Genomic DNA, 18554 nt, shown 5'->3' with positions numbered 1-18554 from the left:
ATTGAGTTTTAGGAAACGAAAGGTGAAAAAGGAGGATATGGCTGATAGACACTCCGGGATTCTGGACAGCAGAGAGGTGACATCTGGGCCAGAGAGGTAGATCTCAGTGTCGTCCGCATACAGGTGGTACTGGAAGCCATGGGATTTTATGAGTTGTCCTTGGCCAAGGGTATAGATGGAAAAAAGTTGTGGCCCCAGGACAGAGCTTTGGGGGACTCCAACAGAGAGAGGGTGGGATGAGGAGGTATTTCGGGAGTGGGAATGTGCGGTCAGAAAGGTATGAGGCAATCCAGGACAGGGCAAGGTCTTTGATGCCAAGGGAAGAAAGAATCTGTATCAGTAGGCAGTGGTCGACTGTGTCGAAGGCAGAGGACAGGTCAAGAAGGAGGAGGATGGAGAACTGTCTGTTAGCTTTGGCTGTAAGTCATTAGTAATTTTGGTCAGAGCAGTTTCAGTGGAGTGGTGGGGGCGGAAGTCAGATTGGAAGATGTCAAGGAGGAAGTTAGATGAGAGGTGGGAGGAAAGTTGAGCATGGACATGCTGTTCAAGGAGTTTGGATGAATGAATATATGAAGGACTATGGGAGTGCAATATACTGTATGGGGGTGCATTATACTGTATGTGGGGTGCATTATACTTTAGGGAGTTCTATGGGCTGTGCAATAAAACTATTTAGCGGACTATGGGGAGTGTGATATACTTTTGTTATGTGGCTCCATGTCTATGGACGCCCCTACTGAGTATAGTGCTTTACTTTTATCTATACATTAAAATATATATATATATATATATATATATATACACACACTGCTCAAAAAATAAAGGGAACACTCAAATACCACATCCTAGATGTCACTGAATTAAATATTCCAGTTGCAAATCTTTATTCATTACACATGTGAGCAATTAAACATAAAAATGATTAATGTAATTTAAAATTAATATCCCATGAAGTGTGATTGACTTGGAGTTACATTGTGTTGTTTAATTGTTCCCTTTATTTTTTGAGCAGTGTATATATATATATATATATATATATATATATATATGTACAGTCATGGCCAAAAGTATTGACACCCCTGCAATTCTGTCAGATAATACTCAGTTTCTTCCTGAAAATGATTGCAAACACAAATTCTTTGGTATTATTATCTTCATTTAATTTGTCTTAAATGAAAAAACACAAAAAGAATTGTCTTAAAGCCAAATTGAATATAATTCCACACCAAACATAAAAAAGAGGGTGGACAAAAGTATTGGCACTGTTCGAAAAATCATGTGATGCTTCTCTAATTTGTGTAATTAACAGCACCAGTAACTTACCTGTGGCACCTAACAGGTGTTGGCAATAACTAAATCACACTTGCAGCCAGTTAACATGGATTAAAGTTGACTCAACCTCTGTCCTGTGTCCTTGTGTGTACCACATTGAGCATGGAGAAAAGAAAGAAGACCAAAGAACTGTCTGAGGACTTGAGAATCCAAATTGTGAGGAAGCATGAGCAATCTCAAGGCTACAAGTCCATCTCCAAAGACTTGAATGTTCCTGTGTCTACCGTGCGCAGTGTCATCAAGAAGTTTAAAGCCCATGGCACTGTGGCTAACCTCCCTAGATGTGGACGGAAAAGAAAAATTGACAAGAGATTTCAACGCAAGATTGTGCGGATGTTGGATAAAGAACCTCCACTAACATCCAAACAAGTTCAAGCTGCCCTGCAGTCCGAGGGTACAACGGTGTCAACCCGTACTATCCGTCGGCATCTGAATGAAAAGGGACTGTATGGTAGGAGACCCAGGAAGACTCCACTTCTTACCCCGAGACATAAAAAAGCCAGGCTGGAGTTTGCCAAAACTTACCTGAAAAAGCCTAAAACATTTTGGAAGAATGTTCTCTGGTCAGATGAGACAAAAGTAGAACTTTTAGGGCAAAAGCATCAACATAGAGTTTACAGGAGAAAAAAGAGGCATTCAAAGAAAAGTACACGGTCCCTACAGTCAAACATGGTGGAGGTTCCCTGATGTTTTGGGGTTGCTTTGCTGCCTCTGGCACTGGACTGCTTGACCGTGTGCATGGCATTATGAAGTCAGAAGACTACCAACAAATTTTGCAGCATAATTTAGAGCCCAGTGTGAGAAAGCTGGGTCTACCTCAGAGGTCATGGGTCTTCCAGCAGGACAATAACCCAAAACACACTTCAAAAAGCACTAGAAAATGGTTTGAGAGAAAGCACTGGAGACTTCTAAGGTGGCCAGCAATGAGTCCAGACCTGAATCCCATAGAACACCTGTGGAGAGATCTAAAAATGGCAGTTTGGAGAAGGCACCCTTCAAATATCAGGGACCTGGAGTAGTTTGCCAAAGAAGAATGGTCTAAAATTCCAGCAGAGCATTGTAAGAAACTCATTGATGGTTACCGGAAGCGGTTGGTCGCAGTTATTTTGGCTAAAGGTTGTGCAATCAAGTATTAGGCTGAGGGTACCAATACTTTTGTCCGGCCCATTTTTGGAGTTTTGTGTGAAATGATCAATGTTTTGCTTTTTGCTTCATTCTCTTTTGTGTTTTTTCATTTAAGACAAATTAAATGAAGATAATAATACCAAAGAATTTGTGTTTGCAATCATTTTCAGGAAGAAACTGAGTATTATCTGACAGAATTGCAGGGGTGTCAATACTTTTGGCCATGACTGTATATATATAGTAGTATGAACTATGCTATTGCAAGTTTGACACACATAAGTGTTTTGAATCACCAAACATATTTAAATATTAGACAAAGATAACACAAGTAAACACAAAATGCATTTTTTATATGAAGGTCTTTATTATTAAGGGGAAAAGAAATCCAAACCTACATGGTCCTGTGTGAAAAAGTGATTGCCCCCTAAACCTAATAACTGGATGGGCCACCCTTAGCAGCAACAACTGCAATCAAGTGTTTGCAATAACTGTCAATAAGTCTTTTACAACGCTCTTGTGGAATTTTGGCCCACTCATCTTTGCAGAATTGTTGTCCCAATTTTGACATTGCCGTTTAAATAAGGAAGTAGATATGAGTCTTGGTTAAAACTAGGGTTTCCCCATACGTGGTAAGAGATGGGGAAGAAGAGGGGAAATAAGTGGTTGTCAAATGTCCAAAATTTTGTAATAAAAAGTGAGACAGTACAGTTGCTTGTCATTTTTAGTAATGAAAGATTATAGGTATTAATATTTTATTAATGAATAACTTTGTTTATTCAGATACTATGGTTGATCCACACCATGTCATTGATAGTGCCGTATCAAACATAACTTGTATGATTGTGTTCGGAAGGCGTTACGAGTATAACGATTCCACATTTCGGGATATACTAAACCTTATACATGAAAATATGAAGATGGCTGCAGGTTTTTGGGCTCAGGTAAGACCATTCATGATTAATATTTACTATGATGAATTAAGTATTCTATATCTCTCCTATTGAGAGAGAACCAAAAAAAAAAACACAAAACAAATATCCTGGAATAAAAAAGTAAAAAATATATTGCAAAAATTGCATGAAGGTAGTAATAATAGTAATAATAAGGGTATTTAGTTAACATAATTTTGATCAAAATAATGTAGAAGCCATCCCGCCACGTCAAGGCAACCCCCGTGGGACAGTCCTAACTCTTGTATTTAAAACCTTTCCACTTGTCAAGTGATGTAAATGTGAACAAGGACAGAGGGACTGAACCACCAGTAAGGCTAAGTTCACACGTAGCTGAACTCTCGTGGAAATTACCGTGAGAGTTCCGGAATTCCATTCCGCAGGAAAATCGCATTTTAAATTCCCTTGATTTTCCCGCGGAAAAACTAACATTTTGCAAGCGTAATTAGCTTGCAAAATGCTAGCGTTTTCCAAGCGATCTGTAGCATCGCTTGGAGAACTGATTGACAGGTTGGTCACACTCGTCAAACATAGCGTTTGACAAGTGTGACCAACTTTTTACTACTGAGGCTGCCTATGCGGCATCAATAGTAAAAGATAGAATGTTAAAAATAATTAAAAAAAATAAAAAATGGTGTTATTCTTATCTTCCGACGTCCCGCGCAGCCTTCCCGCCTCTCTCCACGCTCTCGTTCCCAGTAATCCTTTGCGAGCGATGAGGTCCGTTCTCGCGGGATCGCGACGTCTCGCAGTAATTCGAAATGACGTCAAGTGAATGACCGCGAGACTTCGCGATCCCGCGAGAACGGACGTCATCGCAGGCATTTTCGCAAAGGATTACTGGGAACGAGAGCGTGGAGAGAGGCGGGAAGGCTGCGCGGGACATCGGAAGGTAAGAATAACACCATTTTTTATTTTAAATTCTATTTTTTACAGGGATATGGTACCCAAAGCCTGGAGGACAGTCTCCTCTCCTCCGGACCGTGGGTACCATCCGCAATTGTTCTGCTTACTTTTCGCATGGTGTGCACAGCCACATGCGGAAAGTAAGCAGAACAATGCATTCCTATGGGTGCGGGATCGCCGCGATTCCGCAAAATTAATGAGCATGCTGCGTTTTTTACCGCTAAGCGATTACACCGTGGTAAAAACCGCAGCATTAGCACAGCATTGTGGAATCCCATAGGAATGCATGGGATGCTTATTTTTCGCGGCAAAATCGCGCGGTTAAAACAGCCGCGGAAACGCGAAAAAAACTCCACGTGTGAACTCAGCCTAATAGTATAGGCCAGACAGGATGGATTTTCCAACTCAGAAACAGGGCGGTCGCACCCTTATATGCACAGAATGCACAATGAAACAAATGAGAAATTGGGTCTGAGCAGAAAAAGTAAATTAATGTGCATGCAAAATGTAATTGCATATGAACACATGACCCCTGTGTTAAGGTCATGTGTTCATATGCAATTACATTTTGCATGCACATTAATTTACGTTTTCTGCTCACACCCAGTTTCTCATCTCTCCTATTGAGCCTGTGAACACTTTAATTTTAGCACTTATTCTCCTTCACTAACAAGCAAGGAACAGGCCCAATGATCATTCTAGTGGTCTTTACTTCAGCAGGATTTTTTTTATATGAACTGTGTGTAGAAAAGAGTTCATTTTTCCATTGTGACTCCCATTGTTCATCACTAGCAAATAGTACCACCTAGTTTTAAAAAAGTTTATCCTAGCTCTCCTTCACACGTCCTAATACTTCCGGTACTAAAAAAGAAGTACCCAATATTTCTGTGTCCGTGTGTTTAATACATGTAGCATTGATACGCCGCCATATGCCTCCCAGCCCCGGGAGACTTACCTCGCCCCTCAGCATGCCGCGGGCCGGGCTCCTCTCCTCTGCTTTGGGCTGGGCAGGCGCGTCGAGGTCCCATCCGTCGAGCGCGCACACCCGGCTGTTTAGGCCGCGCGCTTCCTTTGTTTCTTATGCAGCCTCACCCAGCAGTACCCTCCTCCGGGCGGCTGCAACAGGTATATCAGGCCACTTCCTGTTTTAGGAAGTGCCTGTTTATTACCTTTGCATCTATGCTGGACCAGTCTTGGTTCCAGCACGGGTGCTCCTCTGTATTCAGGTCCCAGTCTGCTCTCCTTTTTTCAGCATGCTTCCCAGTGTGCTCTGCACTCTCGTGTATCCAGCATGATTCCCAGTGTGTGCCCTGCACTCTCCTGTATCCAGTGTGCTTCCCAGTGCGCATCCTGCACTCTCTTGTATCCAGTGTGCTTCCCAGTGCATGCCCCGCACTCTCCTGTACCCAGAGTGCTTCCCAGTGCGTGCCCTGCGCTCTCCTGCACTCAGCACGCTTCCCAGTGCTCGCTCTGCGCTCTCCTGTACCCAGAGTGTTTCCCAGTGCGTGCCCTGCGCTCTCCTGTACCAGTGCACTTCCCAGTGCGCGACCTGCACTCTCCTGTACTCGTCGTGCCTCCTAGTGCGTGCACCACGCTCTCCCGTATGTACTCTACATCCTCCTGTACTCAGTGTGCTTTCTCCAGAACCCAGTGTTCTTCTTCTTGCTCGCCTTGTTAACTTCTGTTTCTCGCGTATCTTATTCCCTAGCCTCCTTCGAGTCAGCCTACTGGTACCAGCAGTCATGGTACTTTACCCCCCTGGGTCTGCCCCTGATGCTCCCTGTATAGAGGGTGGTCCTCATTAGATCAGCTCTCCCAGGGTGGGTTGGTATCACGGCCCAGAGGGTCCACTCCAGGAGATGTAACAGAATAATCAGGCCATAGATCCCACTGGTGCCTATGCTGCCGCTCAAAAAGAGTTGGTATATTTGAATCTGAGTCGCATTATATCCTTCATGAAGACCATGGATTCCTGATTGTCAGCTTTACAGGCTGCTCACCCAGGGAATGCGACACAGCTTGCTAGTCTCCAGCAGGAGCTGGTTCAGCAGCGCGACACTCAGGTCCACATATTGAGTTATATGGCCTCTGTGGATGACCGTCTGCTCTCTCTTCAGTCTGCTGCCTTGGCTTTAGTGCAGGCATCGTCCCGTACTCCTGACTCTACTCATCCCCCACCTCGCCTTGGTAAACTGCCTCGATATAATGGCGATCCCAAGTTCTGCAGGGTTTTTTAAATCAGTGTCGCCTTTACTGAGTTGTTGCTTCAGCAATACCCCACTGATCGGGCTAAAGTGGCATTTGTGGTTTCACATCTGGATGGTGAGGCCTTTGTGTAGGTAAATCCCTTGAGGGAGCGTGATGATCCCATAGTCTATCAGATGCCAATTTTTTTGGAAACCTTCTGTAGAGTGTTTGATGAACCGGGTCGCCAGGCCTCTACCACTGAGTCCCTCTTTAACCTCCGCCAAGATTCACTTACAGTGGGGCAATATGCCATTTGTTTTCTCACTCTGGCCTTGGAGTTGAGGATGAATAATGAGGCGTTGGTGGTGCCTTCTGGCATGGGTTGTCAGGTCGGATTAAGGACGAGCTCGCTGGTCGAGATATTCCAGCCTCTCTTGAGGATTTGATTTCTCTTGCTACGAGTATTGACCTATGTTCCAAGAGCGTAATCGTGAAGTGGCTTGAGATAGGAGACCTACTCACCCATCTCCAACCATCCACAAGCCACTTAGCCCATGTTCTGCACTGTCTTCTTCTACAGCAGCATCTGAACTGATGCAAGTGGATCAACTCAAAATGGCGGAGCAACGTCGTCATCGCCGACCCTCGATTGGTGTTCTGGCAACATCCTTTGTTGGGGTCAGTACTGCCAGGAGAGGTGCCTGCTGCCAGTTCGACGGCTTGGAACATCATGGCCTCCATCAGTTCCCGTTGGGTTACCCGCTGCCTACTGGTCTTTCACGGATGTCTTCAACAAGAAGGAGGCAGAGAGTCTTCCTCCGCATCGGCCGTATGATTGCCCGATTGAACTCTTTCCGGGTTTGACTCCTCCTAGTGGTAGAATATACCCGCTCTCTCCAGCAGAGACGGAGCCATGTTGAAATATATCCAGGAAAATCTGGCCAGGGTTTTTCTCCAAAAGTCCTCCTATCCAGCAGGTGTGGGGTTCTTCTTTGTTAAAAAGAAGGACGGCTCCCTCTGACCCTGTATTGACTATAGAGGTTTGAATGACATCAAGGTCAAGAACAGGTATCCTCTACCACTAATTCCGGAGCTTTTTGATCGTTTGAGGGGAGCAAGGATTTTCACCAAACTTGTCCTTGGTGGTGCCTTCAACCTGATCTGTATCCCCTCCGGGGACGAGTGGAAGCCCGCGTTTAATACGCGGGACGGACATTACGAGTACCTGGTCATGCCCTTTGGCCTCTGCAATGCACTCGCGGTATTTCAGGAGTTTGTTAATGACATTTTTCGAGACCTCCTATATTCCTGTGTGGTAGTTCACTTGGACGATATTCTCGTCTTCTCTCTGGACCTGTCTTCTCATCGGCGGGATGTTCATTAAGTGCTGTTACGTTTAAGGGAGTACCATCTCTATGCCAAGTTTGAGAAATGCATATTTGAACAAACCTCTTTACCATTTTTGTGATGCATTATCTCGGACTTTGGCTTGAAGATGGATCCAGAAAAAGTATCAGCCATCCTTAACTGACCACTGCCTCTCGGAGAAAAGCCATCCAACGGTTCCTTGGATTCGCAGACTATTACAGGCAGTTCATCCTGCATTTTTCCTCACTATCTTAGCCTATCTCGGCTCTTGTCCGTAAGGGAGCCAACTCCAATGTCTGGTCTCCGGAGGCTAAAGATGCCTTTTTGTCTCTGAAGCAAGCCTTTGCAGTTGCCCCTGTGCTTCTTTGTCTTGAGACTAACAAGCCATTCATTCTAGAGGTGGATACCTTCTCCACAGGAGCAGGAGCAGTGCTTCCCCAAATGTCCTCTTCCGGTTGCTTAGTTACCTGCGTTTTTTTCTCCAAAGCGTTTTCTTCTGCGGAGACCTATTGGCCATCAAATTGGCTCTTGAGGAAAGGCGCCACCTCCTCGAGGGGGGAATGCATCCTTTCATAGTTTTCTCTGACCACAAGAATCTGTTCTACATCCGGTCGGCTCAAAGACTTAATCCCCGGCAGGCCAAATGGTCCCTGTTTTTTGCCCGCTTCGATTTTGAACTGTACTTTATACCAGGCCATAAGAACATCAAGGCTCATGCTCTCTCCAGGTCCTTACAGCCAGCTGATGCCGAGGAGAATCCTTCCCACATAATCGATTTCCTCCCGGATTATCATGGTGACTCCCCTGGGTCTGGATAGTTTACCCCCGGGGTGACGTTTGTAGCCGAGGATGACAGAAAGAAGGTGTTACTCTGGGGCCATTCATACAAGTTTGCCCATCATACAGGGATAAAGAAGACTCTTTCTCTCATATCCCGCCACTATCGAGGATTTTATAGCTTCTTGTCCCTCCTGCATCAAGAACAAGATTCCGAGGCAACTTCCTTCTGGTACACTGCAGCCTCTCCTGGTACCTTCGGCCCCATGGCAACATATAGCCATGGATTTCATCACCGATCTTCCTCATGGCTCTGGTTGTTTGGTAATCTTGGTAGTCGTGGATCTCTTCTCTAAGATGGCCCACTTTATCCCTCTGCCAGGTTTGCCTTCTGCCTCCGAATTGGCCAAGACCTTTATTGCTCACATTTTCAGGATTCATGGATTCCCATAACGCATCGTGTCTGACAGAGGAGTTCAGTTTACTTCCTGATTTTGGAGGGCTCTCTGCAAGCTTATGAATGTGGCTATCACCCACAGACCAATGGTCAAGTTGAATGAACCAACCAGATCCTGACATCTTACCGTCACCATTTTTCCAGTGCTCACCAGGACAATTGGGTCTGTCTTCTTCCTTAGGCCGAATTTGCCTGTAACAATCATCCTAGTGGCGCTTCCAACAAATCTCCTTTTTTCATTGTCTCCGGACAACAGTCTAATATGCCCCTGCCGGTTCCTCCAGTCTCGGGTGTACCTGCAGCTCAGTCTTTGTCAATAGAGTTCTCTAAGTTTTGGGAGGAGACCAAAGGCGCTCTTGTCAAAGCAGGTGACAAGATGAAGAGACTTGCTGACAAAAGACGTTTGGACCCACCTCCGCATCTTCCCGGTGACAAAGTATGGCTTTCATCCAAGTATATCCGGCTTAAGATTCCCTCCTACAAGTTGGGTCCTCGATACATTGGTCATTTCAAGATCTTGGGGCGAATCAATGATTTGGCCTACAAGTTGAAGTTGCCTGCCTCGCTCCGTATTCCCAACACCTTCCATGTCTCCCTCCTCAAGCCCATGGTGTTTAATCGCTATCACTCCTCTATCTGTCGCACTCCTGGTCCTGTTATTCACGAGGACATTTTTGAGGTGAGAGATATTCTCGCCATGAAAAAGGTGAAGGGGAAAACCTTCTTTTTGATTGATTGGAAGGGGTTGGGCCCTAAGGAGAGGTTGTGGGGACCTCGGGAGAACATCACTGCACCTCGTATCTTAGAAAAGTTTTTTTCCAGCCTAAAGAGGAGGGGATGCAAGGGGGAGGTACTGTTACGCCGCCATCTGCCTCCCAGCCCCGGGATACTTACCTCGCTCCTCGGCGTGCTGCGGACCGGGCTCCTCCGGGGGTCTTTCCTCCGCTTCCGGCTTGGCAGGCATGTCGAGGGTCCCATCCATTGGGTGCGTGCATCCGGCTGCTTAGGCCGCGCTCTTCCTCTGCTTGTTATGCAGCCTGAGCCGGAAGTACCTTCCTCCGGGCAGCTGCAACAGGTATATCAGGATGCTTACTGTTTTAGGAAGTGCCAGATTATTACCTTTGCATCTGTGCTGGACCAGTCTTGGTTCCAGCACAGGTGCTCCTCTGTATTCAGGTCCCAGTGTGCATCCTAGTGCACTCTGCTCTCTTATTTTCAGCGTGCTTCCCAGTGCGCGCTCTGCGCTCCTCTGTTTCTAGCTTGCTTCCCAGTGTGCGCATTCTGCACTCTCCTGTACCCAGCGTGCTTCCCAGTGCGTGCACTGCGCTCTCCTCTACTCAGCGTGCTTCCAGTTCGCGCCCTACACTTTCCTGTACTCGGCGTGCCTCCTAGTGCGTGCTCCACATTTTCCCGTACATTCTCTGCACGCTCTTGTACTCTGCGTGCTTTCTTCAGAACCCAATGTGCTTCTCCGTACTCTCCCTGCTAACTTCTGTTTCTCGCATACCTCATTCCCTAGCCTCCTTCAAGCTGGCCTCCTGGTACCAGCAGCCGTGGTACTTTACCCCCCTGGGTCTGCCCCTGATTCTCCCTTTATAGACAGTGATCCTTATTAGGTAAGTCGCCCAGGGTGGATATGTATCATGGCCCAGAGGATCCACTCCAGGAGACGTAACAGGCATACTTGTGACAACAGTGTGCCATATCAGTATCACATGTACCGTAGCCTGGAAATAAGTGGTACTGTTCACGTTGTTCCCTGGCGCTGGGTGCTAAATTATTTTAAAGAATGGAATGGGGTCCTTCCCATTCTTGCCAACCAGCCAAGCTAAAGCAGACAGAGATGAAATTGATATGACATCAACGGCTGTCAGTGGCGGCTGCAGCCGGGGTTACTTGATGTCGGGTGAGCGGGCAGTGATAGTGCCTCTCACAGACACAGATGGTAACAAGAAATATTTACAAAAATACTTCTTTGCAAGATTTAAATTGGTGGGGGCATTATAAAATGTAGTGGAAATCCTCTTTAATTCTGATTAGTAGACAGACCAAGATGAGAACAAATAATAGCAACAGTAATAATTTTTGCTGAGTCAAAGGTAAGAAAAGCTTGAATTCTAGAGAGGTTTCTGAGGTGAAAGTGACATGAGCGACTGAATATAGAGAGTGAAAGATCCGAGTCAAATATAATCCCAAGGCCTGCTACTGAAGAGTTAGGGCAGAACCACACACGAAAATGCTATATTGGGTTTAGGAAGGTTAGTATAAGTAGAAAACACAAGGAGTTCAGTTATTGAAATTCAGTTTTAGACAAGGAGGACATGATTTTAGATACAGGAGACAAACAATCACTGGTATTTTGCAGCAGTGTGGGACTAATATCAGGAGAAGAGGTGTAAAATATCATGTTATCAGCATAGAGATCTAACTGAAATCAAAATCTGCTGGTGGTTTTGTCCTGTAAGGGCAATGTATAGAGAAAAGTGAAGGGGATCTACTACTCAGCCCTGAGGATCCCCTACAGTAAAGGGCAGCAGCATAAAGATAAGTTAGCAAATGATATAGTGAAGGAGCGGTCAAAGATGTAGGAGTAGAACCAAAAGCGCATGAGATGAGAGTTGACTAAGTGTTCTAGGAGTTTAGAGATGAGGGGACCTTTTGGAGCTCCACTATATAGAGTGCGGCAGCAGAGTATCCTTTGGTGTCAGGAGCACCTTCCTCCTGTCATCCTCAAAATCAGTCACCTCATCCTATCTGCCCACTGTTATTGTCCCATATTCTTCCTCTGTACTCAAGGCATGTATAAATAAAAATTGAAGGCAGTACCCCCACCTTACTTATTGCTTTGTACAGGTACAATATTACACCAGCATATATTCCATCTATACAATTATGTCAATGGTTTACTTTTCAGCTGTACAATGCATTTGGATTTGTAAAATACCTACCATTACCTCATCAAAGGATCTTCAAAAATGTGAAGGTTTTCTTTGCTTTCCTTGAAAAAGTTTTATCAGAGCACAAGAGAACCAGGGTGTCGGGACAACCTAGAGATTACATAGACTGTTATCTGGACGAGCTGGAGAAGGTAAAAGAACACGTAACATTGTAAAATCAAAGCACCTTCAGATATTGGAAGCTTAGTCTCCCTAACAGGACCATTTAGTTTTCCTGTATAAGGTGAGAAATATCTTACTACTTGTTATCTCTTCTATTTGAAAAATTAGGAACAGGGAGAAAGAAAGTCGACATTTAATAATGAAAATCTGTTCATTTGCGTAGCCGATCTGTTTATGGCCGGCACAGAGACAACGTCCTCCACCCTTGAATGGTGTCTGCTGTATATGATGATGTATCCAGACATACAAGGCATGTAACATCCTTTGAGAATGTGGATTTTCATGTTTCTCGCTGCAGAAGGTCAGATGAAAAATACAGTGTATCTTCTTGACTTTCAGAGAAGTGTCGCGAAGAAATTGACAAAATTCGAGGAGACAGAGACCACCTTGATTATGAGAACAGACTAAGTATGCCATACACACAGGCTGTACTGCAAGAAGTCCAACGCTTTGCCTCAGTTGTGCCGTTGGGAGTTGCCCATGCACCTATAAAAGACATACAGCTGAACGGCTATACGATTCCAAAGGTGAGGAAAAACTAGATCATTTCGTTTTTTCCTCCTCTCTTTCCCAGAGTCATAACTTATTTTTTTCCTTTGATAGTTGTTTGAGGGGTTGTATTTGTGTGGGCTGAATTGTATTTTTGAACACCATTCGTTTTACCACATTAACGTTAAAAATGTGGGGAAAATATCAAATGTGTTAAAAAAAACACAATTCTATCATTGTTTTTATGGGTTTTCATTTTATGGTGGTGTTGTGCTTGATAATGGCCTACCAACATGATTCCTCAGGATAAACTAGAGAGGAAAATAGGTGTATGTGTGTGTGTGTATGTATGTATATATATATATATATATACACACACACTGCTCAAAAAAATAAAGGGAACACTAAAAGTTGGAAAAGCCTGTAATTTGATTTTTCACTTTGATTTCGAGTATCATTCCAAATCCAGACCCTATGGGATATTAATTTTGATTTACATTGATCATTTTTAAGTTTTAGGCTAAGTGCACATGTAGCAGAAAATTTCTGCTTAAAAACCTGATTCCCATCCCAGAAACCGCGTATTTTTTTCGGCGCGTTTTCCGCGGTTTTGATGCGTTTTTTTCCGGCGCGTTTTCAAAATGCATAGAACTAGCCAGTAAGGCGGAAAAATCCGCGAAATTAATGAGCATGATGTGTTTTTTACCGCAATGTGTTTTTTTCACCATAAAAAACGCATCAATATGCACAAAAAGTGCAAAACACATAGAAATTCATGGGAAGCTTATTTTTAGCGGTTTTATTGGCAAAACCGCTAAAAATATCGCTAAAAATGCTGTGTGTGAACACAGCCTAATTGTTCTCAACACATTTCACTATGTAATGAATAAAGATTTGCAGCTGGAATATTTCATTCAGTGCTATCTAGGATGTGATATTTTAGTGTTCCCTTTAATTTTTTAAGCAGTGTGTATATATATATATATATATATATATATATATATATCTATAATATAACGGGCTAGGCGTCACTCTGTCCGAAGCCTGCGCAGTCTGGCTCCAGACAGAATGAGGCATCCAGCGGTGAGGAGTGTGTATGGTGCCCGGTAGAGATGAGCGACTTTGCCTTTTTTCGGGTCGAGTCAGGTTTCATGAAACCCGACTTTCGCAAAAGTCGGGTCGAACACAATCGGCCGATTATCGTGAAAAGTCGAAGGCCGACTGAAATACGAAACCCAATGCAAGTCAATGGGGAAGAAAAGTCGGCAGTGAGTGGAGGACAGGAAACACACCTACAGTGTCCATTTTAATGCCAAAAACATCATTTCTTATTACTAAAGCTTGTCAACCTTAATTTACTTTATAATAATAGTTAGGCATTGAAAACTGTGGGTTATTTGGCTAAAGTTGTGGGGGGGGGAGGGCTGGCTCCAGATTTTCGTGGGCCCAGGGCCAAAGAGTGTCACTGGGCTCTTTTAACACATGCCACAATTCATGATCCTCTGATACGGCAGAGAAATAGCGGTATAGTACAATGAAAAATACTTCACTTCTTACATCACATGACTGATATCCATTTTAAATTCTCCAATAGCTCCAAAAATGGACAGTATATTACTCCATACAGTATTATGTGCACCGTATAGTGCGCCATACAGAGTAATGAGGCCCATATATTTCTCCATACCGAATCATTGGTCCCATATAATGTTCAATACAGTATATGATGAGCTCCACATAATGCTACAGTATATGTTGGTCCCCATGGATGAAGCTCCAGTGTCTTATGGTCCCAAATAATGCTCCATATATAATGGGCCCCATTTCTAATGCTCCAGTGTATAATGGGCCCTGTAAATGCTGCTCCAGTGTCTGATGTCCACCTTTGGAATGCTCCAGTGTATGGTGGGCCCCATATATCATTCTCTAGAGTATAGTGCTCCCCAAAAATTGCTCCCAACCTTTAAAACAATTAAATAAGTCTCCTCGCTAGGGAATCCCTGTACTCTGGACTCCTCGTCATCCCCATCTTCCATCTCTCTGCACTTGGACTGTTTAGGCAGAGGGCGTACAGACGTGATGTCATCGCGCTCTCTGACCAGCATGTCACTGTCAGGAAACGCGGAAGACGTCAGGGCGGTGGAGCAGGGAGAGGTAAGTATTTCAACTTTGCAAGTGCTGTGATCCTGAGCAAGCAGCGGGGGCCCACTCGTTGGCGATGGCACAGGGCCCCTCATAGTACGGGGTGTGTCTGACGACAGAGACACTTTTGCGTAGGCCCTCCCACCGGCAGAGACACTTTTGCGTACTATGAGGGGCCCTGTGCCAGTGCCGTCGCCCATGAGTATGCCCCCCCACCTGCTCAAGGACCCTGCACTTTCATCTGCACCTTCCTCTTTGTCACCGTGTAAGGTGGTATAGTATGCGGGAAGGGGAACCTGAGTTTCATCAGGGTCAGATTCTGGCTGTGTAGAGTGCGAGGGGAATGTAGTGGTCTGGGTCAATGTACCAGCAGAATCATCTAGCAGTGGCTGGGCATCAAGAGTACGGTCGCCACAGTGGCATTACCTTCCTCCTAGGGAGTGTGATGTCATGCTTGGGAGCAACGAAGGAACTCTCTAGCAATTAAACCAATACACAACACAGTTCCCACTCCAGGCCAGCAGGGAGAGCTCTGAACCTGACTGCTGAGGAGCTGCTCTCTGTGGTCGGGAGGAGGGAAGTTAGGGCAGTCTGTGAAGGGAAGGGGAAGTGTGTGGACGTGAGAAGGGTAGCTGGAGGATGAGCAGAGTTAAGGCTCACTCCTAGCTGGAGCGCATGGTCCGGATTCCGGTCTCCGAGTTTGCAGGGACACTGATGGTCCTGCAGCAGAAAACGGAGGAAGTAGCAGCTGTAAATTCTCTGTTCCCAACTAAGGCTCGGAGGCCCCAGCAGCGACTTGTGTGAGCCAGAAGGAAAAGGATACGGCTGCCTGCCATACGAGAAAGTTCCAAATGTGAGTCAACAGGGGGAACTTCAGTGAACTCAGTACTGCGAGTACCTCAGATAAGCGCTAGAACGGAGGCAACACTACCTATCTGCAGAGAGAGAATTCCTAATTTACTTGCAGGCTGACCAACTCCTTCTCCATCTGTACTCTGGGTCTTGGACGGCACTTACCAAGTACAGGTAAAGGAACTGCACGACTGTGTCTGTCATCTTTCTCCTGCGCCTGGCGCACGGCTCTGCTACATCCTGCACTGCACACCATCTACCAACTCTTTCATATGCCCTGCGACTACAGCCTTACCTGTGCAGGGCTTCTACATCTTAGCTGCACCACAACATCTGTCCCAGAGAAGCGACACTGCAGCGCTAGTCAATCTGATCAGAAACTACAGGTGGCGTCACGTATCTGTCATGATCCATACTGGATCAGGACTGATAAAAAGCACAGGTAACCTTTTTTTTCTTAAGCTGTGCTTAAGTTTGGTTTTTGCCCCGGTGGCCATTAGGATTATTGCACTGTGGTGTATTTTGTTCTAAGTTTGCTCCCGGTGATGGTGAGCATCATTGCACTCTGGTTTCTTTAGTTAAGTGCACATGATTATAATGCAGGTGTGATTGCTCTGGCTCTGCTATAAAAGAGTCACAGGTGTTGCAATCAGTGTTGGTGATAGTGTTCATTTCCACCATCCTTGGTGGAGGAAGGAGCTGGAGAGCATTCCTTGCAGCGCTGTCTTAGACCTGGTGTTGAAGGGGTCATAGGGGATTTCCTTGTAGCTCTGACAGAGCTTGGTGGCAGCGATTCAGGAGGAGAGCTGCATTCAGGTGGTGGACTCTGTTGCCAGGAGCAAGTGCAACAGAGTAAAGCTAAGTGGTGCTTTCCTGTTTGTGTTTTTCCTTAGTGTGTATTAGTACAGCGGTGGGGCGAGTGCCTGCACCACCCAGCTCCCTAGCAAGGGACAGGTGTAGGGTGTGCTAGGACGACAGGTTCTTGATCGGCGCCTGGTGCGGAACCAGCATAGGGAACGTTAGGAGCGTTAGGGACACTGACTCAGGGGAGTGCAGGAGGTCTCCACGTCCCCTTTCCCTATCACAGGGCCCACCGTTGTAACTGTTTCCCCTTTCCCCGTGTCTTGTTGTTTTAGTTACCTGCCTGCGGGCCGAGTCACACAGGACAGTATCACGTGCTGCGTCTTGTTGTTTTAGTTACTGGCCTGCGGGTCGCGTCACACAGGATGGGTTAACGTGACAGTATCATTCACCTATAAACATTATTCACCCCTTTGCATGGACGCCCAGGGCCACGGACCGGGTCACCACCACCGTGACACATCCCTCTGAGACACCGGCCCGGTACCGATTAACCCCACTGCCCTTGCTGGCGACCCACACTCCATGTCAGATTCATCTTGGACTGGGGAATTCACAATTTGACTTGATAACCCAGGCATGGTATGTGAAAAGAGCTCCATGGAGTAATCTGTAGTGTGGCCTGCCGCATCCTTCACTTTTGGTAGGGGTGAAGGACAAAAGGAAAGGTGTTGTTTCTGACCAGGAGCCTCCACTGACGACTCAGTGCTTTTATTTTTTGAAACTTCAGAATAGGAGGCGATAGAGCTGGAGGCTGTGTCAGCAATGTAAGCCAAAACTTGTTCCTGAAGCTCCGGCTTTAAAAGCGGTTTACCTACTCCCAGAAAAGGGAGCCTCTGAGGCCTTGTGGAGCCAGACGATGACGCAGGCTCAACACCTCCTGCCTTAGGTGCTATTGTGCTTTTGCCACTACCAGCAGATGCACCTCCACCCCACCACCATCAGTACCAGCTGGCAACCTCGGCCCACTTCCACTGCCTCTTCCACCATACTTTTTTGAGAAAATGTACTCAAAATACCACCAGCTATGTGGTACTGTAAAACAAGGTACAAGGTGTATATAGTATTGGGGAGAATTTGAATCTCCCTAGAGATTTTAGGAGGCTGAACAATTATCTCAGGCACACTATAGATTACACCTCAGTTTAACAGGCTGAAATAGGCTGGTGTATGACAAGGTACAAGGTATATATAGTATTGGGGAGAATTTGAATCTCCCTAGAGATTTTAGGAGGCTGACAATGATGCTCTCAGTCCAAGTATGGCAGCAGGCAGCCTAATAATCAGCTCTGCTGCACACAAAAGTGTGGAAAAATGAACACTTGGTAACTGTGCAGAAAAGAGGAAGAAAAGTATTTTTGCTTTTAAAAAAGCAGTTTGCACAGCAGTGTGCAAACAGCAATGCAGCTATCAGGGAGCCTTATAAGGCAGCCTAATAACTAACAGAGCTGATGCACAAAAATAGAGCCTCCCCTGTCACTGCACACAAACTGTTGTGTTGTACAGTGAAAATCGCTACCAGCAGAAGCAGTTTTTTTTACTTCTTCCCTGCCTAACGCTCTCCCTTATTCAGAATCAGCAGCAACAACCTCTCCCTATTCTAAGATCGGCAGTAGTAAGATGGCGGTCGGCGTGCTGACCGGGAGGAGCATTGCAGCGGCGCTTCACTTCGGCCGGAGACCAGGGCAGGAGTGCGGCCGGAATTGCGCATGTGCATAGCGTGATCCGGCGCCATTTTACTGAAGACACATTTGCATGTGTCTTCAGCAATATGGCGCAAGACAGCGCTATGGGCATGTGCATACTCTGGCGGCAGACTCCTGGGGACCATGCATACCATGATTAGGGTGGTGGGTGGACCATGCATACCAGGATTGGGGGGTGAGGGGACCATGCATACCAGGACACGGGAGTGAGAGGACCATGCATACCAGGATAGGGGGGGTGAGGGGACCATGCATACCAGGATTGGGGGGCCATGCATACCAG

The 18554-nt window shown here is 45.8% G+C and overlaps 1 protein-coding gene across 3 annotated transcripts in view; it reads left to right on the top strand.

Moving 5' to 3' along the window:
* Positions 1–18554, top strand: part of LOC141090223 (cytochrome P450 2B4-like) — a 75942-nt gene that overhangs the window by 27590 nt on the left and 29798 nt on the right. For 2 of the 3 annotated variants that reach the window (XM_073576274.1, XM_073576273.1), the window contains exons 4-7: positions 3238–3398; positions 12017–12190; positions 12330–12471; positions 12561–12748. In XM_073576274.1, coding sequence (XP_073432375.1) covers positions 3238–3398; positions 12017–12190; positions 12330–12471; positions 12561–12748 — 665 coding nt within the window. The remainder of the gene's footprint in view (positions 1–3237; positions 3399–12016; positions 12191–12329; positions 12472–12560; positions 12749–18554) is intronic. The other variant, XM_073576275.1, reaches the window with a different exon arrangement.

Source organism: Dendrobates tinctorius, unplaced genomic scaffold (genome assembly GCF_039654945.1).
Source record: "Dendrobates tinctorius isolate UK_male_01 unplaced genomic scaffold, ASM3965494v1 ptg000048l, whole genome shotgun sequence".
NCBI lineage: Eukaryota > Metazoa > Chordata > Amphibia > Anura > Dendrobatidae > Dendrobates > Dendrobates tinctorius.
This window is presented reverse-complemented; position numbering and strand designations above follow the sequence as displayed.